The sequence below is a fragment of the Rhinolophus sinicus genome, linkage group LG10, assembly GCF_036562045.2.
Source record: "Rhinolophus sinicus isolate RSC01 linkage group LG10, ASM3656204v1, whole genome shotgun sequence".
In the NCBI taxonomy this organism is placed as follows: domain Eukaryota; kingdom Metazoa; phylum Chordata; class Mammalia; order Chiroptera; family Rhinolophidae; genus Rhinolophus; species Rhinolophus sinicus.
Genome location: NC_133759.1, coordinates 75,984,371 through 76,009,968, shown reverse-complemented (window position 1 = coordinate 76,009,968; position 25,598 = coordinate 75,984,371). Strand labels below are relative to the sequence as shown.

Here is a 25,598-nt window from a genome sequence, read left to right as displayed (position 1 = left end):
GCAGCATACAAAGTCGGCTGTAATGGATGAAAGTATAGGTGCTTCTGGTAGTCTCAGTGTATGATACTAGATTCTTTTTCAGTTATAAATACTTGAAGAGCTACTTTTTTTTTTAATACTTTTTATTTTATTTTATTTTATTTTATTGGGGAATACAGGAGGACAGTGTATCTCCAGTGCCCATCAACTCCAAGTCAAGTCGTCCTTCAATCTGGTTGTGGAGGGCGCAGCTCAGCTCCAAGTCCAGTCGCCATTTTCAGTCTAGTTGCAGGGTGCGCAGCCCATCATCCCATGCGGGAGTCAAATCGGCAACCCTGTTGTTCAGAGCACGCGCTCTAACCAGCTGAGCCATCTGGCCGCCCACTGGCAGCTCAGGGGCAGCTCAGCTCAAGTTGATGTCTTCAATCTAGTTGTGGAGGGCACAGCTCACTGGCCCATGTAGGAATCAAATCAGCAACCTTGTTAAGAGCTGGCGCTCTAACTGGCTGCCCCTAGGAAAACATTTTTAAAATAATGTCATCATTATGTATTTTTTATTGTTTACAAAAACTATGATGACTTCATATGTGCAAACTTTAGTGTTGGAAACGTAATTTTCTAAATTCAGTGGGTTTCGATCCTATTTGCTAAAAGTATTAAAATGTAATCTTTTAATTTATTTTCCTGAAAAACTGATTTATATCAATGAACACTGGAACTCTACTAGCTAAATTTCAGTAGAAACCTTTGCATAAATAAGGTACAGGGTTGAAATTTGGTATCATGATTTAGTAAATATAGCAATTTTTCCATTCGTGTAGCAATATCTTTGTAATATCCAATGAAACCAAACATCAAAATAAGCCAATTTTAGTTTCAGACCTTTGAGGCACTATTTTTTGTGTGTAAGTAAAGTGTTGCCATTAATAAATATAATTTTAAAATTACTCTAAAATATTATTTATTTCACTTTATCTGACCCCTTTAAAATTTCAATATTGGTTATATGCATATTAGCTAAATAATAATGCATAAAATATACATTGACACTTTTATAAGGATTGTTTTCAGTCCACTTATTAAATGAACCCACGCTGTTCAAACCTGTATTATTTAAGGGTCAACTATACATATTTTGGAGATACAAATGCAAACATTTCTTAGTGATGGGGGATGCATGGTCAAAAAAGCTGGACACCAGTTTGTTGAAGCTGTGGTCATCCCCTGCTTGGACCACTGCAGTCTAGCTTTCTCATAGCTAGTCTCTTGAATAGGAAGGGTGATCTTCACAATATGCAGTTCTCCTTGCATAATTCTTCTGCTTAGTAAACTGCATGCACACACAGATCTTTAATATGGTCTGTAAAATCTGCAAGCTATATGATCTAGCTTCTCCGGTCTTGAGTCCCATTTCTCACCACTTTTCCTTCTGTACTATTTCCTCCCATAGGCTGCCTTTAAGTCCTTTATACTAGCTGTGCTCCTATCCTTTTTGGCCTTTATGTTCTTTCTACGTGGTACACTGATCTTTCCCTTCCTTTCCCAGTTTACTTCCTGTAGTCCCTTCAAATCTCAACCTGAGCAGTACTTATTCAGGGAAGCCTTTGCTCATCTTCCTGGCCAGATTTATATTCCTATTCATACTCACATTCTGTCTCATGCACACACACAGGGACAGACAATTACAAGTTCTTACATAATACTGTATATGTAATCGCCCTTTGTTGTACTTACCACAATTGCCATTTTACCTTTATTTGCATGAGTAGCTGCAAAGATAGTCATTGACATTATTCAGGTGGGCGTTAAGCTCCACAAGGACAAGCCCATTGTTTGTTTTTGCTTATCATTCTATTTTTCCAGTTCTTAGATGCATGAGAGAATGTCATACCAAAGGGTTTGTGTTTCATCCCTAGGAAAAACAAAGAGCCATTGGAGGCTCTATGAAAAATATAAGAGGAATGATGACACATACTAAGACCTGGGCTTTGGAAAGGTTAGCTAGAGGCTGTAGTTGAGTGAAGGAGACACTCTGGAGTCAGGAAGCTCCATTAGATGGCTATTGCAGATGAAAAACGAAGAGGACCTAAAATCTTTGCAGTGTGATGGAGAGGAGATAGTGTCTCATTTAGTATAATAGATGTTTTGGGGACAGGATCCAGTAGCACTTGGCGGCTAGCTGACTATTGTCAGGAGTAAGGGAAAGGAGTCCGAAATTACTTGACAGATTGGGCTGTTAACTCTTAGGCCACTTATCCAGTGAATTAGCAATTCAAGGGAATGGAGGATTCTTTTCATGTTTTACCACAATTCATAGGAGTGACCTCTTGGCCGCTGCTTATTTATAGGTTTTTAAAGTAGCCTTATAGAGATATAATTCACATACCATGCAATTCACCCATTTAAAGTATACAATTAAAGGGTTTTCAATATATTTATAGACATGTGCAACTATCACTATAGTCAGTTTTAATACATTTTAATCACCTCAAAAAGAAATTCCCTGCTCTTTAGCTGTTACCTTCATTTCTTCTGTTCCCCTGACAGCCACTAATCTACTCTCTGTCTTAACAGAGTTCCCTTTTCTGGACATTTCATGTAAATGGAATCATAACAGATGTGGTCTTTAGCACCTGGATTCTTTCATTTAGCATAATGTTTTCAAGGTTCTTCCAAGTTGTGGCCTGTATCAGAACTTCATTACTTTTTATGGCCAAATAATATTTCATTGTATGGATATATAGCACGATTTGTTTATACGTCTGTCAGCTGATGGACATGTGGGTTGTTTCAGGCTTTTGGCTGTTGTGAATAATGCTGCTGTAACATTTGTGTTCAAGTTTTGGTGACATATGTTTTCATTTTACTTGCTCCTATTGGTAACTCTATGTTTAATCATTTGAGAAACTGCCAGAATGTTTTTCAAAGAAGATAGCTACACCATTTTACATTCCCACTAGGCTTCCAATATCTCCATATCCTTAACCACACTTCTTATCTGTCTTTGTGATTTTTGTCATCCTAGTGGGTGTGAAATGTTATCTACTTCAAGATGGGTTTGATTTGTATTCCCCGCATGACAAATTATGTCAAACAACATCTTTTCATGTGCTTATTGGCCATTTGTGTATCTTCCTTGGAGAAATGTATATGCAGATCCTTTGCCCTTTTTTATTGGGTTGTCTTTTTAAGAGCTCATTATATAGTATAGATATCAGTCTCTTAATCAGATATATGATTTGCAAATATTTTCTCCCCATTCTGTGGGTTGTCTTTTCACTTTCTTGATGGTGTCCTTTGAACTGCAAAAGTTCTTAATTTTGACGAAGTCTAATTTATCTGTTTGTTTGTTTCTTTTGTGTCTTGTGCGTTTTGTGTCATATGGAAGAATTCTTTGCCAAGGGCAAAGTCATTAAGATTTGGCACTACGTTTTAGTCTAAGAGTTTTGTAGTTTTAACTCTTACATTTAGGTCTTTGGTTCACTTTGATTAACTTTTTTTTTTTTTGTATCCAACTTCATTCTTTTCCATCTGGCTGTTCAGTTGTCCTAGCACCATTTGTTGCAAAGACTATTCTTTCCTTGTTGGATGGTCTTGGCACCCTTATTGAATATCAGTTGACCATAGATGTAGGTTTACAACATTTTGTAACAGCAAAACTTTATTTTAGCTTTCATACTGTTTGGATTTCTCTTTCACAGATAATTCTGTCATTAAAGGAAGATTATGCTTATTTTTAAGCAGGCATTTAGGGATATTTGTGTAATTTTAGTACTACATAGTGTACCACAGACTTAACCTAGAAAAATGGACAATTTGCACATGTGAACACATCTATTCAATATGATCATGAAAATTGAGTTTTGAAACTTGTTTTTTCACAGTACATTTTGGCTTCCTTTTTACTGGTGCTTCCCGAGAACCAGGCATTGTGCTAGTATAGGGCTTAAGAAGAAGTATATGACAGTCTCTTCAAGTTGCTAATTGTTTGTAAGATATTAGGAGTAGGGAGAGAGGAAGGGAGTAAAATCACATGGAATAATACGATGTAGGGTTTTTAGTCCATAAAAGTGGTATATTTTGAGACTATATAGGTTATATAGCTAATTTCACCCTAGTATACAGTTTTTGGTATTACCTTTTAACTGAAAAAAAATTTTTTTTTTTTTTAACATTTTCTTAAGACCAAGAATCTTTAAATAATTTGCTTTTCCAGGACTCTAAATTAGAATATGGATATCATGGATGCTGCTGAAAAGAAATGAATGGTAGACTATTAGATCACTTGAATTCGCTCAGTGTTTTTTCTTTTATGCATTCTTAGGAATTCAACATAATCTTTCATTGAATTAGCTGGAATTAAGTAATTTAATTTGAAGCATTTTTCACTAATGAACCTTTTTTACGTAATGTTACTATGTAATTTTATATCCCTTTGTCTTAGGAATCTCAACAGTCCAACTTTGGCCCTGGAGAACAAAGTGAGTATTTCTTTTTCTCTTGGTTTTCTAATTAAGCTGTTTATTGAGCATTCATTTTTCATGGTCATGTCATGTATTGCTTTAATGATTCTTTTGCATGTCTTATCCCAATTTTTATTATGTTGTGACTAGTAGTTGGTTGAACTGATCTTGATATGTTCATAGAATGAAGAATTATAGATCATTGGATATCAAAATTAACTATTTTTATTAAGTATTTGAAACAATATTTCAAAGTTCATGAATTCAATTTGGTGGGTACCTCATAAACCCAAGAGCCATTCTGTCTTTCCTTCTCCTTCATGAAGATACTTGGTTCTTGATAGTAAAACTCCAGGTAAGAAGAGGTCATTGTAGCTTCCAGTGGTTCTTCTCTTCCTATTTCTGTATTTATTTATTCTTCCTGGGTCTTTTGGTCTGGGAAGACAGTCTGCTGTCTGCTACACAATCCCCTTTTACCTCCACTTTGGGCCTCTCAGAAGAACTTGAGGGGAAGATAGCCTTAGGGAATTCAAGTATGGTCCCAAGACATGATGGCTGTGCGAATTGATAGTGGTAACGTTAGTAGTAAGGCCAGGAACTGTAGCAAATGCCTGGGCTTCACCATATAACTCTGTAACAAAACAAATGTCCTCTTTGCCAAGAGTAGTAACTTCTTATATAAGGTAGATTCATGCTGGTAATAAACTGTTTTAGGAGATAAAAACGTGGAATTTTTTTATCCTTAGCTTGTTGTCTTTAGTAATCTTAAAGATGAAACTAGAAGAATATCCCTTTTAATGTTAACAAACTACGTATATATCAATTTCTTACTTCTGCCTTAAAGCTGTGGTTATAGGAACAGGGACCTGACATTGTGAATATATAGGAAATAACTGTGGACCAGAAAGTTTACATTTTCTCTTAAAATCTTTTAAGAATGTCTCATCCTGACTTCTACCCCTCCCCTCATACTCTCCCCAAAGATAACTATTGGCAAATGGGATCATAAGCAGCACCCCGCTCTTTATTACCTGTGTTTTTCCCTTATTTATTTTAGAGCTGTTTCTGTATCAGTATAAAGCTCTAGCTTATTCTTTTTAACATGAAAATTGTGTTAATGTTGCATGAAAGTACCATAATTTATTTAACTATTCCCCTCTTGATGGACATTTATTTCCAAATTTTGGTGTTACAAACCATACTGTAAAAACCATCTGTGTGTGTGTGTGTGTGTGTGCGCGCGCGCGCGCGCGTGTGTTCCTCCAGGTGTACCTAAAAGGTAAATTCCTCTTGTTATAATTGCTAAGTCAGTGGATATGTGCATTTAACAGTATTGATAAGATATTACCAGATCACCTTCCAGAATGATTGCATGGGTTTATACTTCTACCAACAGCATATGAGCGTGCCTGTTTCCACCAGTACCTAATATTATTGGACTTTAAAGTGTTAGCAATTTGATGAATGAAGAATTATATCTCATTGCTTTGATTTATATTTCCTTGAGGGTATATCAATAGATATTTTACCATCTAAATAGCCCTACGTCAGTTACTGATTTCTGCATTCTTTTTGTTCTAGAAAGATACAATCCTTCTTCTAAAACTTCAAATGGACATCAGTCTAAATCGTAAGTTTATTGCTTAATAAGTTTAATGTTTGTCATTTTTGCTAAAAATCTACCTGTTGTGTCTGGATATTTAGAACAACACTTAGAAATATGTATTTAATCTTTTAAGGCAGGGTAGGCAAAATTTCATGGAAAGGGCCTGATAGTGAAATTATTTTAGGCTTTAGGGGCCATATGATTCCTGTCCCAACTACTCAGCTCTGCCATTGTACATGAAAGCAGCCATAGACCATAGACTATGGCTGCATTCCAGTAAAATTTTCTTTACAAAATAGGTGGTGGTCTGAATTCAGCTTGTGGGCCATAACTTGTGTACCTCTACTCTGAGATTACAGGTTTTTTCATCTCTCAGAGGTGTGTGTGTTTGTATTTGTGTGTGTGTGTTAATTTTGTTTTTAATAAAGAAGACATAAAAAAAGACATGATTCTTCTTAGAAAGCCTTCCATTTAACCATTAAATATAGAATGTTAAAGCAACAGAGTTTGTACTGTCTTTTAAGTTTTCCAGCTTTTATTTTATGGGTAGAACCTGGAGTATACATCAAAATTTAATAGAATAATAGATGATAATACATTCCAGGTTAAAAAATGAACTCAATTCCTGAGACCACAAGTCATCTTAGTGAATAAAACAAAGTTCTAAAAAATACTGGCCACAGTGCTAGCTCTGTGCCATAACCACAGTCTATACTAATAACTTCAGCCTCTTCAGATGACTATAGGGAGACCAGAATGAGAATGAAAATATACGAATACGAGAAGTTCCCTTCGTTGATGAAGAATTCAAATTATATTCCTATTTACCATATTTATTCATATGCAAAGGACTGATGCAAGCCGACCATATATGTGCATGTCACTTTGGTTGCTGAGGGAACAAAAGCAGGCAGGACCTTGAGCATCCTGGTACAAGCTTTCACATAGTCATGTGTAAACAGGTTCACTGAGCTACCATTATTAAATCATAAGGACTGAGAATTCAGAGTAAGTACAATTGCTTACAGGAAATCAGTCATAGAGATGCACTAAGACCTTGTCCAAACGAAAACGCTTCTTCTGTCCCATTTAATTGGCCCAGCCTTAAAACACTTCTAGTTCTATAATCATCTGGTTACTTTGTTTCTAGGTAATCTTTTATGTGATACTCTGAATTTGTGAAACTCAGATTTAGAAACTCATGTTAAGCTTTGAGGGGAAAGTGTAAGTAGTTATTGGAGTGAAAGAGTTCCTTCCCACTGATTGAAGACTGTCATGAAATTTTAAGAAGAAAAGTAATGAACTACTGGTAATGGGAAATTAAACTTTTCCTAGTTGTAGTTCTCACTAAGCTTTGTGTTAATTTTTCCTCTCCTGTAAAAAGGCAAAGAGTGTTTTGTGGTTCGTTATCAGATTTTAATTTTTATTTTATGGCCTTAAAGAAAATTTAGATATCAGCTTATAGTATTTTTATTTATTTATTTCCATTTTTATCAAGGAAGATTTGGAACCGGGAGTTTATTTTTAACTCCATGGTCACTTCTGTTGTATAGCCAAATTTCTTACCCATTATTGTTATTTCTGTAGAGGGTCTTTCATAGCAAGGCATTTATGAACTAGAACTTTGACTTCATGTTCTAGTTTTCATAGTTACCTAATTGTACAAATCTCTTCATGCAACATTGGGGACAGTGAAAGAGAATTGCTGATCCTTTCATTTTATATTCCTTCTTTTTAGAGTTCTCTCTCTCTAGTGGACTGTTGGATATGAGTATGATAATTTGTTTTAATAATGAATGAGTGTGTGTATATGCAATCAGAGAAAAATTAGAGATAACAGAACTGAGTATAAGAGTTTCTAGAAGGTGGTTTTTGTTTAATTAGAAAAGAAAGATGAATATTTTACTCATGGAAAAGTTAGAGTTTTTGAACTTTTAAATTCCTCATTTCTCAATTTTTACTCTGGATGTGAACCAAACTAGACAGAGTAAGACTTACTGCTTCTTTTCTTTGTTTTTCAAATTGAATCTTTGGCTACCACAGTGATTATTTCTAGAATTCTTAGTAGATATTTAATACTCTGGTATGCCATGATAAACTGTTCCAAAAATAACAATCCTTTCTGCCTTTTCCCTCTAGTATGTTAAAAGATGACTTAAAGCTAAGCAGCAGTGAAGACAGTGATGGGGAACAGGTGTGTCTACTACTACATTTCGCCAGTCTCATCCAGTATTTGTTTTCATTGTTTTTTATATGAATTGTAATGGAATAATACATTTATGAGCCAGTTATTTAAAATAAGTTCCTTCCTGCTTTCCAACACTGGAATGTTGTAGTTTTCCACTCTGTCTTTAAAGCTCCATTTTCTTTTGACTTTTAAAAAATTGGCTTTTCCTTAATACTTATCACGGTTCCGAACATACTCATGAAGCACGAGATTGTTGACAAGAAGAACTATTAACCAAGCTTTTCATCTTATCCTAGCAATTAGTTATTTAGGTTAAAACATTATGTTGTAAGTGTTAAGTAAACACTGATGCATAGATTAGAGGAGCCAGTCTTTCTGTTAAGAATTCAGATATTGTTCACATTAAGCAAATAGAGTGCTATTTATTTATTCATTCATGGATTTCCTTTCATGCTTTAATTTTAGGATTGTGACAAGACAATGCCAAGGAGTACACCAGGAAGGTGGGCATTCTTTTACTTTTTATTTTTTTCTGGAGGGGTGGGGTCAGCCTGATAGCACTGTAGTGGTATAATAATTAACCTTATAAAGTAAATATTATCAATTGTGATGGTTGTACAACTCTGTAAATTAACTAAAAATCATTGAATTGTACACTTAAAATATATGAATTTTATGCTACTTTTTAAAAGGTAAGTACTGAGCAGCATATCTGAAACTTTTTACGGAAATATTTCTTTTATAGTGAATTTCTGGATTAATAAAACTGTATGTAAAGCTTAACAATAGTAAACATTTTAAATAAAGTTGGTTGTCAGAATTGGATATTTTCCTGTTGTCATTGTAAAGAAAAGCAACTTTTCATCATTTATATGTTTTATCTCTTTTAGTACCTCTGAACCTTCACACCACAACAGTGAAGGGGCAGAAAACTCACGGGATGACTCCAGCAGCCACAGTGGGTCTGAAAGCAGCTCTGGATCTGACTCAGAGAGTGAAAGTAGTTCCAGTGACAGTGAGGCAAACGAGCCATCCCAGAGTGCATCTCCTGAGGTGAGAGGGAGGTGGGCGTCTTCCACAGGCCCCATCAGGACCCCTGGCCATGGCCAGTTGAGACCTGATTAAAATACAAAAGGTGAAGGAAAGAAGGTTACATATTCTTACAAAAAGAAATTGAATTGTATACCGTGTTTCCCCGAAAATAAGACCTAGCTGGACCATCAGCTCTAATGCGTCTTTTGGAGCAAAAATTAACATAAGACCTGGTATTTATATTATATTATACCCGGTATTATGTTATGTTATATTATATTATACTACATTATATTAGACACGGTCTTATATTACATTAAAATAAGACCGAGTTTTATATTAATTTTTGCTCCAAAAGAACTCATTACAGCTGATGGTCCGGCTAGGTCTTATTTTCAGGGAAACATGGTATCTGGAGGAAACCTAGATACTTCGGTTTCCTCGCACAAACATTTGGTCTAGATTAGGAACTACTTGAGGTCATATTTCAGGTCATGAAAATAATTGGATTTATTTTGTTGGGGCTTTATTTTTGTGTCTTAACATGGTAATTCATATTATGTAGTGATTGTGGGTAAAAAGAGTATAATTTTACTGTTGGCTGACAAAATGTAACTAAAATATCCCTGTTGGTACCTATGTCATTTGTTTACTTTCTGAAATTAAATGTGGTCTTTTAAATTTTTGCCTTTGAAGATAGAATCTTGATAGAAATATTTACTATTTAAAGGACATGTATTTAAATTCAAGTGATTAGATCTAATTCAAGTGATTAGATCTTCTCATTCAAGTGATTAGATCTAATAGTCATTATCTTCTTATTCAAGTGATTAGAGATTAGATGCAATAGTCAATATCCAGCCCTTTGCTTTGGTTCAGTCAGAACTATGAAAAACAGATGTACTTGTGGCATTAGGCATTGTGTTTTTCCTTTTCCTGAGACTAGACTGTAAAGGAGGGAGCTCCACTATTGAAAAAAAGCATACTTATTTCTCTGTCTTTCAGCCCGAACCACCACCTACAAACAAATGGCAACTTGATAATTGGTTGAATAAAGTGAACCCACATAAAGTGTCACCAGCTTCTTCTGTGGACAGTAACATCCCATCATCTCAAGGCTATAAAAAGGAAGGCCGAGAGCAGGGCACTGGGAATAGCTACACTGATCCAGGTGGAGCTAAAGAAACTAGTTCCACTACTCCTGGACGAGATTCCAAAACCGTCCAAAAGGGATCAGAAAGTGGGCGTGGGAGGCAGAAGTCTCCTGCACAGAGTGACAGCACAACACAGAGGAGAACTGTAGGCAAAAAACAACCCAAAAAGGCTGAGAAGGCAGCCGCTGAAGAGCCCCGCGGAGGCTTGAAGATAGAAAGTGAAACCCCTGTAGACATGACTACCAGCATGCCTTCCAGCAGACACAAAGCAGCCACCAAAGGCTCAAGGAAACCCAACATAAAAAAAGAGTCCAAATCTTCCCCTCGACCTTCAGCAGAGAAAAAGAAATACAAGTCAACAAGTAAATCTTCCCAGAAATCAAGGGAAATCATAGAAACAGATACCTCATCCTCAGATTCGGATGAAAGCGAGAGCCTTCCTCCTTCCTCACAAACTCCTAAGTACCCTGAGAGTAATAGGACTCCCGTTAAGCCCTCCTCAGTGGAGGAAGAAGATAGCTTTTTTCGGCAACGTATGTTCTCTCCTATGGAAGAGAAGGAACTTCTTTCACCCCTTAGTGAGCCTGATGACAGGTATCCACTTATTGTGAAGATTGACCTGAATCTCTTGACTAGAATACCAGGAAAGCCTTACAAAGAAACAGAGCCACCCAAGGGGGAAAAGAAAAATGTGCCAGAAAAGCACACAAGAGAGGCTCAGAAACAAGCCTCAGAAAAAGTTTCCAACAAAGGCAAGAGGAAACATAAGGTTTGTAAAGGGTTTTGTTGAAATGCAGTGGACATCTCAGCCAAAAAATAACTAGCTGAGTCATAGCTATGAGGGAAAATAGAGGGTAAGCCCAAGACCTTGCTGAGGCTACAGACAAAACATTCTCCTGAGGACCCTTGGGTTTCTGCCTGTCTCCTTCAGTAAAACCGGATAGTTTCTAATCAAGTCAGAAATGAGCCAGTGCTTCTGTTCAGAGTGTGTGCTGGCTGGTGTAGAGGTCAGAGTGAAGCAGAGGTTGCAAACCAGCCTTCACAGAAAGCATTCTTCAAATTTGGGGTTGAAATGTCTTTAGTTGGGGTATGTACTCTCCAGGTTGTCACCGTCCCTAACGCTTCTCTCATACCCAGACCAAGTCAGACCTTTTAAATGACTAATTCCAGCTAAACAATAATTGACTCACTAATTTTGACACACCCTTAAGAGTTTCACCAATCCACTGTACATATTTGCTCCTCACTTTTTTCCCTTTTTGAACACCCATATCCGCAAGTTCAGAACTTAAAAACATCTGCTGGCACATAGCCAGCTCTCACCCCTAAATACTTCCAAGATAATTTGGATTTAGAGACCAAGCTTGGTATATATATCTAAGGTCAGCTTTTTTAGGCCCAAGAAATGTGAAAACTCACAGATGTCTATGTTGGAGGATACTAGACATAATGAAAAGAGCTGAATAACTTACATATTTAAATGGAGATTCTTTGAAAAGAACAGCTTGATTTTTTTCAGCTATAGTGAGGTTTTTAGAGGAAAGTAAATTTTAATCTATTTTGAAGGATAGTGTAATTTCCCAATACATATATGTGAATATGATTGTAAAAGACTGAAAGCATGAGCAGGTGAGCAGATAGGTACCAGGATGGCTGTACCAGGTGGTCTCGGAACAGAACCCCACTCCCAGTGGACATTGAGAATTTCACATGGGAGAATAGGAAGAATACAACATTTTTCTAAAATGAAGTGGAAGACAGGTTTTTGCTCTCTCTTTTTCTTAAAACCACAGTCTTTATGTGCAAATGATGATGTATATTTGGACAAACTAGAACAATACCTGTCTCTTTTTTGCCTTTTGTATCTTCAAAAGTTGAATATATTTTAAAATTTGAATTTCTAGAAAACTGAAGCTTACTACTTCAGTGCTATTGATAATGAGTTTCCGTTATTGTACTATAGGGATGCTTTAGTTGACTAGTAAGCTGTTTAGGGCTGCTGGCCCCTATAGCCCACAACCTCAGATTGCTGGACGTGGTTATGGGATTTCATTCATAGAATTGCATGAAATAGAGCTTGTATAGGATAGGCTCTGCTGTTTAGGAAACTAAGGGTTTCTTATGGAATTAAAAAAATGGTCCTTTTGTGCTTAACTTGTGCTTAACAAGTATTACATGTTCTTTGATAAGATTTTCAAATTTTTATACTATACAAAGTCCTTTTTACTCTTGTTTAAAATTTTACAATAATATAATTTGTAATAAAAAGTCTCTTTCCTCTAAAAAAGAGTGCCCCATATCTCCTCTCCTACCTCATATCTCTCTGGCATATATTTCTGCCAAGTTTTTTATATCAATACTTGTAAGTCAAATTTTGATTTTATAAAATGTATACCACCAGGAAACTTGATTTTTGAGATTTGTGGCTTTGGTAAAATTGTTGGGTAGTTCCTAAAGATAAAGCAGGTGGTACCAAGAGGCCAAGAGGAGACCCAGCCAAGGGTAATGAAGGATGTAGATTCCTTTTTCTCATGTTTTCACATGTTCATCTTTAATCATTTTGTGTAGGGGAACAGTCTTTTGTTACGGCAGAATGTTTGCAATCTTGTGCCCTGGTACTTAAAGCAAATATCAAATAGGATAATTTAGATTCACCCAGGAAAGTAGCATTGGCAATTTAGATGGGCCCATAGCTTTTGTTTCAGCTTAAAAAAAAGTTTTTCAAAAATCAGGCTTGGCTATAATCAAAAATATGGACTGTAACAAGGGTTGATGAAGACATGGAGGAATTGGAATTATCATACAATGCTGGTGGGAATGTAAAATGATAAAACAGCTTTGAAGAGTGAATTTTAAAGAGTGAATTTTATGGTATGTGAATCATTTTAATTAAAATTTCATTCCCCCCCAAAACATCATTAGTCTGAAAAGATGCCATCCAAAAGACTAGGAAATTTGTTTCAATATTTGGGCTCTGTTTATCTAAAATAGGAGACTTTTTCTGAGCCTTAAAACCTAATTTACTGAACATTGTTTAAATGAATTTTTTTACTTCATGTTTATCTTCTTTCTGAAGTTTATCAGGGATAAACTTTGGGGGTGACTATTCTGAAAACTGAAATTAGATGAATAAAGTTCAAACCTAGCAGCCGCTTCTTCTGTTTTTCATCCAGAATGAAGATGATAACCGAGCCAATGAGAGCAAGAAACCCAAAACAGAGGACAAGACTTCAGCAGGCCACAAGCCGTCCAGCAACAGAGAGTATGTCCCCAAAACATTACAGGCGTGTTAATATATGTACACATGTCATTTGCTGTTGGAATGCTCTTAGAACATACCTTTTAGTAACTATATGTCACGTACATACTTACACCAAATAGTGTGTGTGAGCTTTTGCTTTTAGTTAATACGGATAGAATGCATTTCAGATCCAGTCACTTCTTCCTCTGCTCTTTTTTTAGTGGAGTAGGGGTGAGTATAGGATAAGAATTAAAATAAGGCTTTAATTCTAGCCACTTTCTGGCTAGATGACAGCTTATTTGTAGCTTGCAAGAGACTAATTGCTGTTATGAGCATTAGTATCTTCATTTACCCTTCATCTTCTGGTTCATTTATTCAGCCAGTACTTAGTGAATACTTAGGGTGTGGCAAACCAAGGTTTAGGCACTGGGTATACAACCATGAGCAGGTGGCGGCTGTGGGAACAAGATGCCTGCCCTCATGAAATTTACAGTTCTGTTTTACAGAAATCATGTGTCCTTAGATTACTTCTAATGGGAAAAACAAATTTGTCTTGAAAGCAGACAGAGAGACATGGAAATATCCATCTCCCCTGTATGACTATGTGGAGAAATGAGGGCATTTGTTTGGTTTGGCAGGTCGTCGAAGCAGAGTGCAGCAAAAGAAAAGGATTTGTTGCCTTCTCCTGCTGGGCCTGTTCCTTCAAAAGATCAAAAAACAGAGCATGGCTCTCGGAAGAGGACTATTAGTCAGTCTTCTTCCTTAAAGTCAAGTAATAACAGCAACAAGGAGAACAGTGGGAGCAGCAAAAACAGTTCCTCCACATCAAAGCAGAAGAAAACTGAAGGGAAGACTTCCAGTAGCTCTAAGGAGGTCAAGGTAAGACATTGGGGGCCTGAGTCTTTTGAAAATCAGTTTCGTTGCCATGTGACTTCTCCAAAGTGACACGGTGCTTTGAAAATTTTGTAAACATTAAATTTATAGGCCTGTGCATTTTACTCTCAAAATCTGATGATCTTGATAATAAACTTAGGCAGTGATCTGAGACCATGAAAGCAGCAAGTCAGCTGGCCACATGTATAGTAATTAAGATAGAAACCCATAATTGGAAAAGTTGGTTATGGAAAAACAGTTGATTATGGTCTAATTATAAATAGCTCCAGTTGCTTGTCTGTGGTTTGAAATTGGCTGTGGATTTTTTAGAATTGGATTTTACAAGCAAGGTACTGTATTTTGCCATGTAGAATGCGCACTTTTTTTGCCCAAATTTGTGAGGGAAAAACAAGGATGCACATTTATTCATGGGTAGTACTAATCCCATACCTATATACATGTTTTTAATTATTTTATTTATGCTTATGAGTTAAGTGCAAAAATAAATAAATGCTAAAATTCCTTTATGTATCAAAGGTTTTGGAGTTGAAAAAAACAAGTACCTAAATAGAAACAAAAATTTGAATTAAAAAATTAAAACAAAAGATATTTTTTCCCTGAAAGGTTGGGCCAAAAACGTGGGTGCACATTATACATGGGAGTGCATTATAACCAGCAAAATATGGTATATTAACATAAAGTGACAGAGGAACCATTTGGCTTTGAATTGTAAAGGAAAAAAAAAATTCTTTAGCTGAGCTAACACTGGAATTATTCCTAAAGCTTTCCTAGAGCTCATAACGTAAGGGAATATTCTTAATGTTTGTGGATGGGGAATTGGATCAAAGAAGTTTTTTCAAGGGTGTACTCTCACCCTCCATTTGTTTATCAGGTAATTTGCATTGCTTTCTAAACTGTTCTGATCAGGAACAAATTCCTTGATAAAATTAAGAAAATGCCTAGATTTTAAAGAATATAATTCACTGGATTATTATTTGTAATTTAAGTAAGCAAATGTTTTGGAGTTGAAAAATTAGACTGTTAAAGGCAGTCATGCTTATTAACTGTGGTAAGTAAATCTTTTAAATTGAGGTAGCTTTAATTGTGAACAGTGTCTCATATTGACATATGCAGAAGGCTTTTTCTCCAGCTCGGCACCCTTCTCTAGTAGTTTAGAGAGTTAGTCCTAGTGTCCTTAAGGGACTTGAGTGTCCCATTGGCTTCCTTCACTATCCCAGTTCTCTACTACCTGCTCTCTCTGTTTCCCATCCTTTAACTGTAGGATTCTGAGGCCTGTATATTTATTTCTTGAAACTTATTATCTTTTTTTTTTTTTTTTAAGGAAAGTACTCATTGAATGAGCTCACCTGCTCATTTGGCTTCTGTTATCTCATAGGCAAGACTCACTGCCTATGTCTCTTCCTTATTGGCTTGTCAGCTTCTTAAGAGCAGGGATTTGTATCTTACTTGCTTTGTGTTTTATCCAGTATTTAATTTACTGGGTAATCAGGAAATATTTGCTGGATCAAATGTAGTTATTTGGTACTGTTGTTATCGACAAATTGTAAAATAGAGGCCCAGACCACTTTGATTTCAAGATCTTTTGGCACTTAACAGTTGTTAAAATTATTGCTATTAGTTTTGGCAGTTTCCTATTTAGACAATTATATATGGATTTATTAAAGAAAAATTTATAATTTAGTTAAAAAATAGGCTTTCTTATATCAACTAAATAAAAATGAGATAATGTGGAAAACCAAAATTACACATAATTTTTTATTTTATTTTGTATTTCTAGATATTTGCTTATATTGTCAAATTTTTGAAAATGGCATAAAGTTCATTGTATTGTCTTACTATGCTTTTAATATCTGTAATATCGCTACTCATGTTCCTCTTTTTTTAATATTAGCTTTGTGTGCTATCTCTTTTCCTTGATCAGTCTCATCAGGAGCTTATCATTTTTACTTGTCTTTTCAAAAAACAGCCTTTGTTTTTTGTTGATTCTCTGTAGTTTGTTTTCTATTTCATTAATTTATACTCTTTATAATTCCCTTTCTTATTCTTTTCGTTTTGCTGTTACATTTACTAACTTTTAAAGATGGATACTTCAAATTTAAGTTTTTTGGTTTCTCCGATAGAAACAGTTAAGATTATGTATTTCCCTCTAAATACTGCTTTAGCGCCGTTGCACAAATTTGGTGTATAATATTTTTATAATGCAGTTTAAAAGGTTTTCTAATTTCCATCGTGATTTCATCTTTGAACAAAGAGCTATTTAAAAGTGTATTCCTCAGTTTCCAAACAGGGAAATTTTCTTGTTACCTTTTGGTTAGTGCTTCTACCTTAATTATATTGGGGCTGGAGAGTGGTCTGCATGGTAACAGTCTTTTAAGATTTTTTTAAAGATGTGCTTTATGAGAGTACAGTATATGGTATATTTTTGTAATGTTCTACATTTACTTTAGAAGAATGTGTACTCTATATATCTTGTGGACAGGGATCTGTATGATGCAATTAGATTAATCGTGTTTTCAAACCTGGATGCTGACTGATTATTTGTCAGTTTGTCCTATTGTTCACTGAGAGAAGTATGTTTCACTCTCATGTTATTTCCACAGATATACAGGAGTTGCCTACATCTTCTTGTAGTTCAGCTATTCTTTAAATTGAGATATTCATAATATATAACATATCCATTTCAGGTGTACAACATAATGACTTGATATATGTATATTTTGTGAAATGATCACCACAGTAAGTCTAGTTAATATCCGTCACCACACATATAGTGATTTTATACATCATACACATAATTTTTATATAAAAAAAGTATTGAAATATCTGGAAATTTTTTTTCTTTGTTTTAAGATACTTCAGTCTTCCTCCACTAAATCTAAACTTAGGCATTGTATATCTAAATGCTGTTCTAGTAATGTTACATTGCAACATAAAATTCAGGCAGCTATTTCATAAACATGCAAACTTTACCATAAAGAGCTTAGTATTTTGTCAAATCTCAGGACTTTTATTTTCATTCCTTGAAGTAAGCTTTTATGAGCGGAACTGAAAAGCCCTTATCATAAAAAAAAATTTAAAAAAATGGCTACATGGTTCCTTTTAAATAGACTTTAAGCACAAGTAGTAAAATGGTATATTTTGGGTTTTGTAATGTTGAAACATTCATGCATTTGTAGGATACATTCTACTTATTTATGATGTTTTATTATGGAAAAATGTATATTCATTTTATTAAAGTTAGGGCTGGATGGGGAAGCAGTTGTGAAGACAGAATCATAGCCCTGGCATGAAAGGGCTATGTTGATAAAAGGCAGAATAAACTTTAAGAAAGTGGCTAGGCTTTTGAAATCTGATAGATCTGGACTTAAAACCCAAATTCCTGAGTGCTACTTAAAAGCTGTTTGAACTTGGGCAAGTTACTAAACCTTATTGAGACTGTTTTTTATTCTATCCTAATAGCAGTACATAGTTCATAGGGTTGTTGAAGGATTAATGATTGTACTAAGTACTTAGTTAACTTTGTGCCTGGTAAGTGGTAAGCACATAGTAAATGTTAGATATTATTATTACTATTTTCATTGACCAGTAATTACCAATAAATTTTGTCTTAAGTAGTACTGGTATTTTGATATTAGGTTTGGTGTCCTCCTTGTGTTTTAACAAGTGCCTAGGTCCATGCCTGGCACATAGTAGACCCCTAATATTAGGATGAATATTTTTGGTTTATAAAATGGATTCATTCTGTGAAAAACGATGTTTACATTCTGAAATTAAAAATTTTTATAACAAGGAAATTACGGAAGTCAGTGAATTTTGTTTTCTTTTTACCAGTGGGTCAGGAAATAACTTTTAGTTTAATTTTTATCTCCTCACAATTTTAACATAGTTTATATATTTTTTTGGTCAGGAAAAGGCTTCAAATAGTTCCTCTAACTGTCCTCCATCTACACCAACTCCTGATGCTTCTAAGCCTCGGAGAACAAAGCTTGTCTTTGACGACAGGTAAGATAAATAAGATTTTTTTATGCATTCAAAAAATCGTTCCAGTCAGCATATAAGAAATTCATCTTAATTTCTACCAGTGACTAGAAGAATTTATACTTGTGTTGTGATCTACAGAATATTCAGAACTTAATTTGAAAGGCGCCCACTTAGTCCTAAGTATTGTTCCTTTAACTTAACTCCATAACTTTCATGGGGGATGTGAATGATTTGCTTCCAGTAGAACCTTACTGCTGCTGCTATCACTGTTTAAAATAGGGGGGCTTTCTTAAATCCTTAAGAGCAATGTTGGATTTTTCCTCCATTTTGATAAATTATTTCTCTTACTTTTATTTACTCTAAATCTTTCAAACAACTTGGGTAAGTTAGTATTTAATACTAGGGAGCTTGATTTCTATTTTCCTAAGTAGAAAATTTGCCGTGAGTTGGCCAAAATGATTTATGCTTTTAACCCAGTATAAACATTTATCAGAAAAAACTGAATCGCATGTTTAGTAAATAGCTCATTTTCTTTACTTGAGGACATGAAAACTGAGGGATGCTGGAGACTAAAATGAATTAGTATTATCTTATGAAAATAGTTACCACTTTATTTACAATAAAAATTTACATTGCAGAAATTATTCAGCAGACCATTATTTACAAGAAGCTAAAAAGCTAAAGCACAATGCAGATGCTTTGGTATGTAAATATTCTCTCACATTTATGTATTTAATCAAATTCACTAAACCTTCATTTGTTGCTTGTTCCCATGGGACATCAGTGCAGCTCACATTCCCTTTTTTCTCCTTTCTTCAGTCTGACCGGTTTGAGAAGGCTGTGTACTATCTTGATGCCGTGGTGTCTTTCATTGAATGTGGGAATGCATTAGAGAAAAATGCTCAGGAATCCAAATCCCCATTTCTTATGTATTCAGAGACGGTGGATCTCATCAAGTAAGTGGGAAAATTTGTCACATTATTGGCAATATTATTCTTTGGTGTATCTTGGAAGGGGTTGGCATAACTATACAGTCATGCACTGATTAACGATGTGCAGTCAGTGACATTCTGTACATACGACAATGCTCCCATTAGATTATAATGGAACTGAAAAATTCCTGTCTCCTAGTGTCGTCAGATCCATGGTAATGTCATAGTCCAATGCCTGACGTGTTTGTAGTGATGCTGCTGTAAACAAACCCACTGCACTGCCCGTCATAGAAAAGTGTAGCATATACGGTTATGTACGGAACATACTACTTGATAATTATAAAAACAACTATGTTACTGGTTTATGTCTTTACTATATTTTTTATTGTTTTTAGACTGTGTTCTTTCTACTTATTAAAAAAAGTTTGCTGTAAAAGAGTATGCCCCGTTACGCTGGCAGTAACCTCATACATCTCCTGTTTACAGTGTCTCTTGAGTGCCTCATTTTCTCTTGTGCTTGATTTAATCTCGTGTTGTTTTATACAGTAACACGCTGTACAGGCTTGTAGGCTAGGAGCAGTAGGCTCTGCCGTGTAGCCTAGCTGTGTGGTAGGCTGTGCCATCTAGGTTTGCGTAAGTGCGCTCTGACGTTTGCACAATGACAAAGTCGCCTAACAATAACTGTCATGACTATATACAGTAAAGCTAAAGAGGATGCTTAGGCCTTTATTGTCCTTGGATAAGGAGAACTAGATACTTAAGTGGGCAATTCTGCCTTTATATAAGTTTGATTCTAATGTTTTGAGGACTAAGGAAGTCATAAGATCAAGGTGAAATACTTTGTATCATTTGTTATTTTAACTCACAGATACACTATGAAGCTAAAGAATTACTTAGCACCAGATGCTACAGCAGCAGATAAAAGACTCACAGTACTTTGGTAAGTGTCGCGTGCTCCAGCCTCTGCCAGATGACAGGCAGTTCCATAATAAATTGTGTTGTTTATGCTCTTCTGAAAGTTACCCATGAATCAACATTCCATAACCATTGAGTAGAAAATAACTCAAAATTCCTACTGAAAGATGTTAATAGTTATCAGTTTCTGATCTGTGGCCCTCTTGACAAAAGCCTTGGTGTAGAGTGGGGCTGATATTAGAACTCTCCATTGTCACTTTTCCAGGCTCTTCTTTTGGTATCATCTCTCTATATCTTTTTTGGGGGAGCAAACGTTTAGCTTTCTCAGAATAAAGAATGTGGCTTCTTTGCTGTATTCCAGGAAGATGTATCAGTTCATTTGTTGTAGGTATTTACCTAGCACTGTGTTTAATAGCTAGGAGCGCAGCTGTGGGTAAAACTGACAAAGTCCTATTTGTCATAGCGTCTAGTGTGACAAGACAGAAATTAATCAGATGATCACACAGTATATGAATTTAGTACTTTGAAAGAAAAGTGTATGTAACGATAAGAGTAGTGCATAGGGAGACCTACTCCTTTGGTGGAGGGAACATGTACAATGGCTGGATAGCGGAAAGAAACTGGAAACTAGAGGAACTAAAAGACCAGTGAGAAGTGAAAGTGACTGGAGAGGTAGGCAGTGATGATCACGCAGGCCCTTTGTAAGCCATGTTAAGGTTTGTCTATGTTTCATCAAAGTTGTAATATTCATAGTCGAGTTTTCTACTTTCTGTTGTTTAATTTTATTTACAATTTGATATAGAGAGTCTGCCCCTAAGCTATTTTTTTTTTTAAATGCATATGTTACAATGACCTGTTGGGTTCTGTGGATGAGGTTTTAATTTTTGAATGTCACCAAATAGGCTAGTCCTAAGTCTCTTCCCCTTTCTTCCCCTCCATGGGTTGTGTACCATGATAAGAACACAGCTTTTGGTTTTGCCTGGCCTTATGCCTGGGTCCGCTCCCAGGAGCCAGTCCTGTGCTCTTACACAAGGCAAAAGTTGTCTGTGCAGATGAGGCCAGAGTATGCTGTCCTGTAAATAAGTTGCCCTTTTCCATCGACTAGCCTACGGTGCGAGTCTTTGCTGTACCTGAGGCTATTCAAACTGAAGAAGGAAAATGCTCTGAAGTACTCCAAGACACTGACGGAGCACCTGAAGGTAAGTGCGCCTGAGGGGAGGCCCCTTTCACAGGAGACAAAATTTGTAGTCTCCTATCCCCACCCCAAAAGTGCCCTCATGTTTTACCTGCCATGGCAAGTGGGGAGCTACTGTTTGGGAACTTTCAAATAAGTTTGAGGTTTCTTGATTAGTTTTTAAATGCACATATATTTGATTGTAGAACCTATGTAACCATATTCAGTAGCTCTTAATAACGTTTCACTAGATGTAGGCTATTTTTATCATGAAACCTAATTTATACATTTACAGTGGTCTTTTGTTTTCACTACCAGCTTTCCTTAGACTTATCTTAGTTTTCTAAAATGTCTGTATTTTTTTCATACAGCAACACATAAATCTCCTTAAAATCCTGCCCTAGGAACCCTTCAGAAGCTTACCATTGCTTCAGGGTCAAGTCCCAGTTTCTTACCCAGACTTGCAAGGCCCTCAAGGTCTCTCTCCTGTTCCTAATCTAAACCTCTGCTTGAAGAAAACTTTACAGGTCACATACATTCTCTTTTCTGCGGCCTTTGCATAGTATGATTCACCTCTCTGTGCCCTCTCCCCAACTCTTTATCGGTCTGAGTGTTACTCATTCTTTGTGTCTTCCTTAATCTTCCAGAACGCCCCAGCTCTCAACTGTAACTTCTTTCTGCACATTTACACACAAACACACACATACGCACGCACGCACACACGCAATTTGTGAGTTTTTTAATTTATAAAGCTTCTTAAGATCAGTTCTGGTCCGATGCTTTTGAATATATTTAGTACTTCATAAGTAATGTTTTTTATTTTTATTAAGTACATTTTATTTTCTCCACAGAATTCTTATAATAATTCTCAAGCACCATCACCTGGCTTGGGAAGGTAGGTCAATTTTATTCTATAAAATATTATTTGTGACAAGTTTGTTTTTATGTAAAAGTGGAAGGGTATGATCCAATTTTCAAAAATGGAAAGATAACAACTTTTAAAATAATTAAAACCATCTGTAATAAAATGTTTTTAAGTTATTGTTTTTTCTTTTTTATAAACTGAAATAGGGATAATTGAACATAATCTTAGAAAGATTAGAGAGGGGACATTTCACCTGCAGAAATCATAGTTTTTTTTATAGCATCTTAACTCTTCTCACAGTTTGATTTCTGTAGCTACTTGCGTTTTTATCACAGTGAGCTTATCTTTACTCAAGTTTTGACACTGCCAGAATTTAATAATAGTGGCATGATTGTGGTTTCTCCTCCATCTCCACATCACTTCCATTCTACCTTCCACCAAAAAAAGGAAAAACACCATGAAACCTTTATTTTGTTGGTAAATGTATCTGCTCAATTATTATGTTTATGTTAATTGATATTTTGTCTTTGCCCATACGTATTTTCTTAACCAAATTTATAGTGCTAAAGTGCAGATAAAAACATTCTAACAAATACCTTTTTTCCCCCTAACTTTTGTTTGATTTTCCTTTTTTTTTTTTTTTTTATGGTCTTGGGCATTTCCACAAATTTCAGTACTGCTAAAATGAACCCTGCCAGCTTTGACATGTGTTTTCTAAGAAATATTAATAATTGACAGAAGCTAGAGGTGATTGCAGTTGATTGAGAAAGTTGTACCTCTTTGTCAGCTCTGAATAACTTGGTTAAACTAGGGAAATACTAGAAATTATGGAATTCAGACTAAGATGTTCCCATCTACCACTACAATTTTTGTGTGGTTAGTTGTTGATTCCACCCAACTTTCCACAAAACAATTAGAAAAGTACCTAAATATATGCCCTAATAGATGGAAAGTATGTTGAGCTGGGAGTGAGACGATCTAACCTTTCAACTATTGACATGTGTATGACTTTCTCAGTTTTTTCCCATCTCTGGTTCTGTTGCCATTCATTAAAACAAAGAGTCTAAATAAGATGATAATGCACAGTGGTCTTTAGTGAGTTAAGTACCTTATTTGGGAGAAATTGTTCTTCTCTGGGAACGCTTATAGTTTAAAAGTATCTTTAAATTGTAAAAGCTTTCGTGTAGGGAGAGCCCAGGCATAGTACATTGATGGCATCATGTTTACCATATCCACATGAATAAGCTCCCTGTTTTTCTGTGTGTAGCAAAGCTGTTGGGATGCCTTCCCCTGTTTCTCCAAAGCTGTCGCCAGGCAATTCAGGAAGTTACTCTTCTGGGGCCAGTAGTGCTTCAGCAAGTGGTTCTTCAGTGACCATTCCACACAGGATCCACCACATGGCAGCCAGCTATGTCCAGGTCACATCCAACTTCCTCTATGCCACAGAAATTTGGGACCAAGCTGAGCAGCTTTCCAAAGAGCAAAAAGGTAGGAAGGTCTCTGGAGAAACTATGAGGGATGGAATTGTTAAAGGGAACTTTTATGATCTAGTTAAGTAAGTGTCTGGTCTACATTTTTAGTTTATTATCTAGTTTAGAGTTAATGATAATCAGTTTGCTAATCTCCATTGCTTAGCAGTCATGTTGAATGTACTGTATTTGGTCAAAAAATACCTTTCACTATACTGGTGACACAAACTAAGCTAAAAATCGTTTCTGTTCTGGCACATTCAGCACAGCCCATACTATGAAAGTAATAAAATACATGTTCTATTCTAGGATGAGTAACAGCAAAATTGGCTATAGGCGTGGGATTGCACAGATATCTCATACACGAGATGTTTAATGTGTAAGAAAGCATGTTCATACTGGATTTTTAGGTATATTGGAAGAAACTTATGTTTCTTATGTGATAAAAGAGAACTACAAAGTGAATAGATTTGTAGTATTCTTTAATATTAGATCATTTGAGGCTTTGCACCTTAAGTTTATTATCTCCCAAATTAAGAACAATGAGAATTATAACATATTTAAACACCTTGGGGAAAGTCACGATATAAACACAGTGTTATTTTAGTAGATGTTATTAGCACATATGTGTGTAGCATCTATTTGGGTAGATCCTTTGTAGAGAAACACTACAGTAGCCAATCAAGCAAGTGTCCTTTTGTCACAGAGTACATTTAAATATTTATAGTATGAAAAGATAATCAGATGAAAATGAAAGAGTTCTATACGTAAAGAGGGGTAATAGTGACAGAAAAGTAGAAGGGAAACCCCAACATTTAACATAAAGTTGTGTTTTTTAAAACCTAATTGTTCTGGGGTGCACGGATGGCTCAGTTAATTAGAGTGAGAGCTCTTAACAAGGTTGCCGGTTCAATTCCTACATGGGATGGTGGGCTGCGCCCCCTGCAACTAAGACTGAAAAAAAATGGCGATTGGACTTGGAGCTGAGTTGTGCCCTCCACAACTAGATTGAAGGACATCGACTTGACTTGGAGTTGATGGGCCCTGGAAAAACACACTGCTCCCAGTATTCCCCTATAAAATCTTGAAAAAAAACAAAACCTAATTGTTCCTAAAATTTTAAATATTGTCAGTACTGCTCAGGAAAGGTTAACAAATCTGAAATTCTGCAGTCACCCCTACTTTACTTTCCATTATTCTCCCTAATGCCAGTTTTCTACCCTCTTTTTTGCTTTTCTTTTTTTACGTTTTGTAATTTTCAAACACTGACTAAAGGAAAGAGAATGATACAACGAACCCGTGTTCCTTTCACTCAGCTACTCAGCGTCAGCTTCAACAACACAACATTTTGCCAATTATGTTACCTCCCCTTACGCTCATTCTTTTCCCCTGGACTGTTTTTAAGCAAATACCAAATATCATGACACTGCACCTGAATGCTTTGGTGTGCGTCTTTAAGTGATGCCGACTTTACAATAACATCACCACCTTGCCTTTACCACAGCCACCAAAATTAACAGTACCTCCTTTATGGCATCTTATGTCTAGTCTACCACCACGTTTCCCTGTTATCTCAAATATGCCATTTTTTAACAGTTGGATTTGTTTTAGGCATGATCAAACAGTCATTGATCAGTCTCTTAAGTATCTCCCCCTCCTCACTTTACAATTGATGTCAGGGAGAAAACAGGCCATAGAATGTATC

At 35.8% G+C, this 25,598-nt stretch overlaps 1 protein-coding gene across 6 annotated transcripts in view; it reads left to right on the top strand.

The window, feature by feature from the left end:
- Positions 1 to 25,598, top strand: part of AFF4 (ALF transcription elongation factor 4) — a 68,126-nt gene that overhangs the window by 40,302 nt on the left and 2,226 nt on the right. For all 6 annotated transcript variants that reach the window (XM_019756072.2, XM_019756074.2, XM_019756075.2 and 3 more), the window contains 15 exons: positions 4,424 to 4,460; positions 6,024 to 6,072; positions 8,188 to 8,242; positions 8,702 to 8,739; positions 9,127 to 9,289; positions 10,274 to 11,191; positions 13,596 to 13,684; positions 14,302 to 14,542; positions 18,465 to 18,559; positions 19,177 to 19,240; positions 19,358 to 19,494; positions 20,339 to 20,410; positions 21,491 to 21,584; positions 22,411 to 22,454; positions 23,692 to 23,912. In XM_019756072.2, coding sequence (XP_019611631.1) covers positions 4,424 to 4,460; positions 6,024 to 6,072; positions 8,188 to 8,242; positions 8,702 to 8,739; positions 9,127 to 9,289; positions 10,274 to 11,191; positions 13,596 to 13,684; positions 14,302 to 14,542; positions 18,465 to 18,559; positions 19,177 to 19,240; positions 19,358 to 19,494; positions 20,339 to 20,410; positions 21,491 to 21,584; positions 22,411 to 22,454; positions 23,692 to 23,912 — 2,317 coding nt within the window. The remainder of the gene's footprint in view (positions 1 to 4,423; positions 4,461 to 6,023; positions 6,073 to 8,187; positions 8,243 to 8,701; positions 8,740 to 9,126; positions 9,290 to 10,273; positions 11,192 to 13,595; positions 13,685 to 14,301; positions 14,543 to 18,464; positions 18,560 to 19,176; positions 19,241 to 19,357; positions 19,495 to 20,338; positions 20,411 to 21,490; positions 21,585 to 22,410; positions 22,455 to 23,691; positions 23,913 to 25,598) is intronic.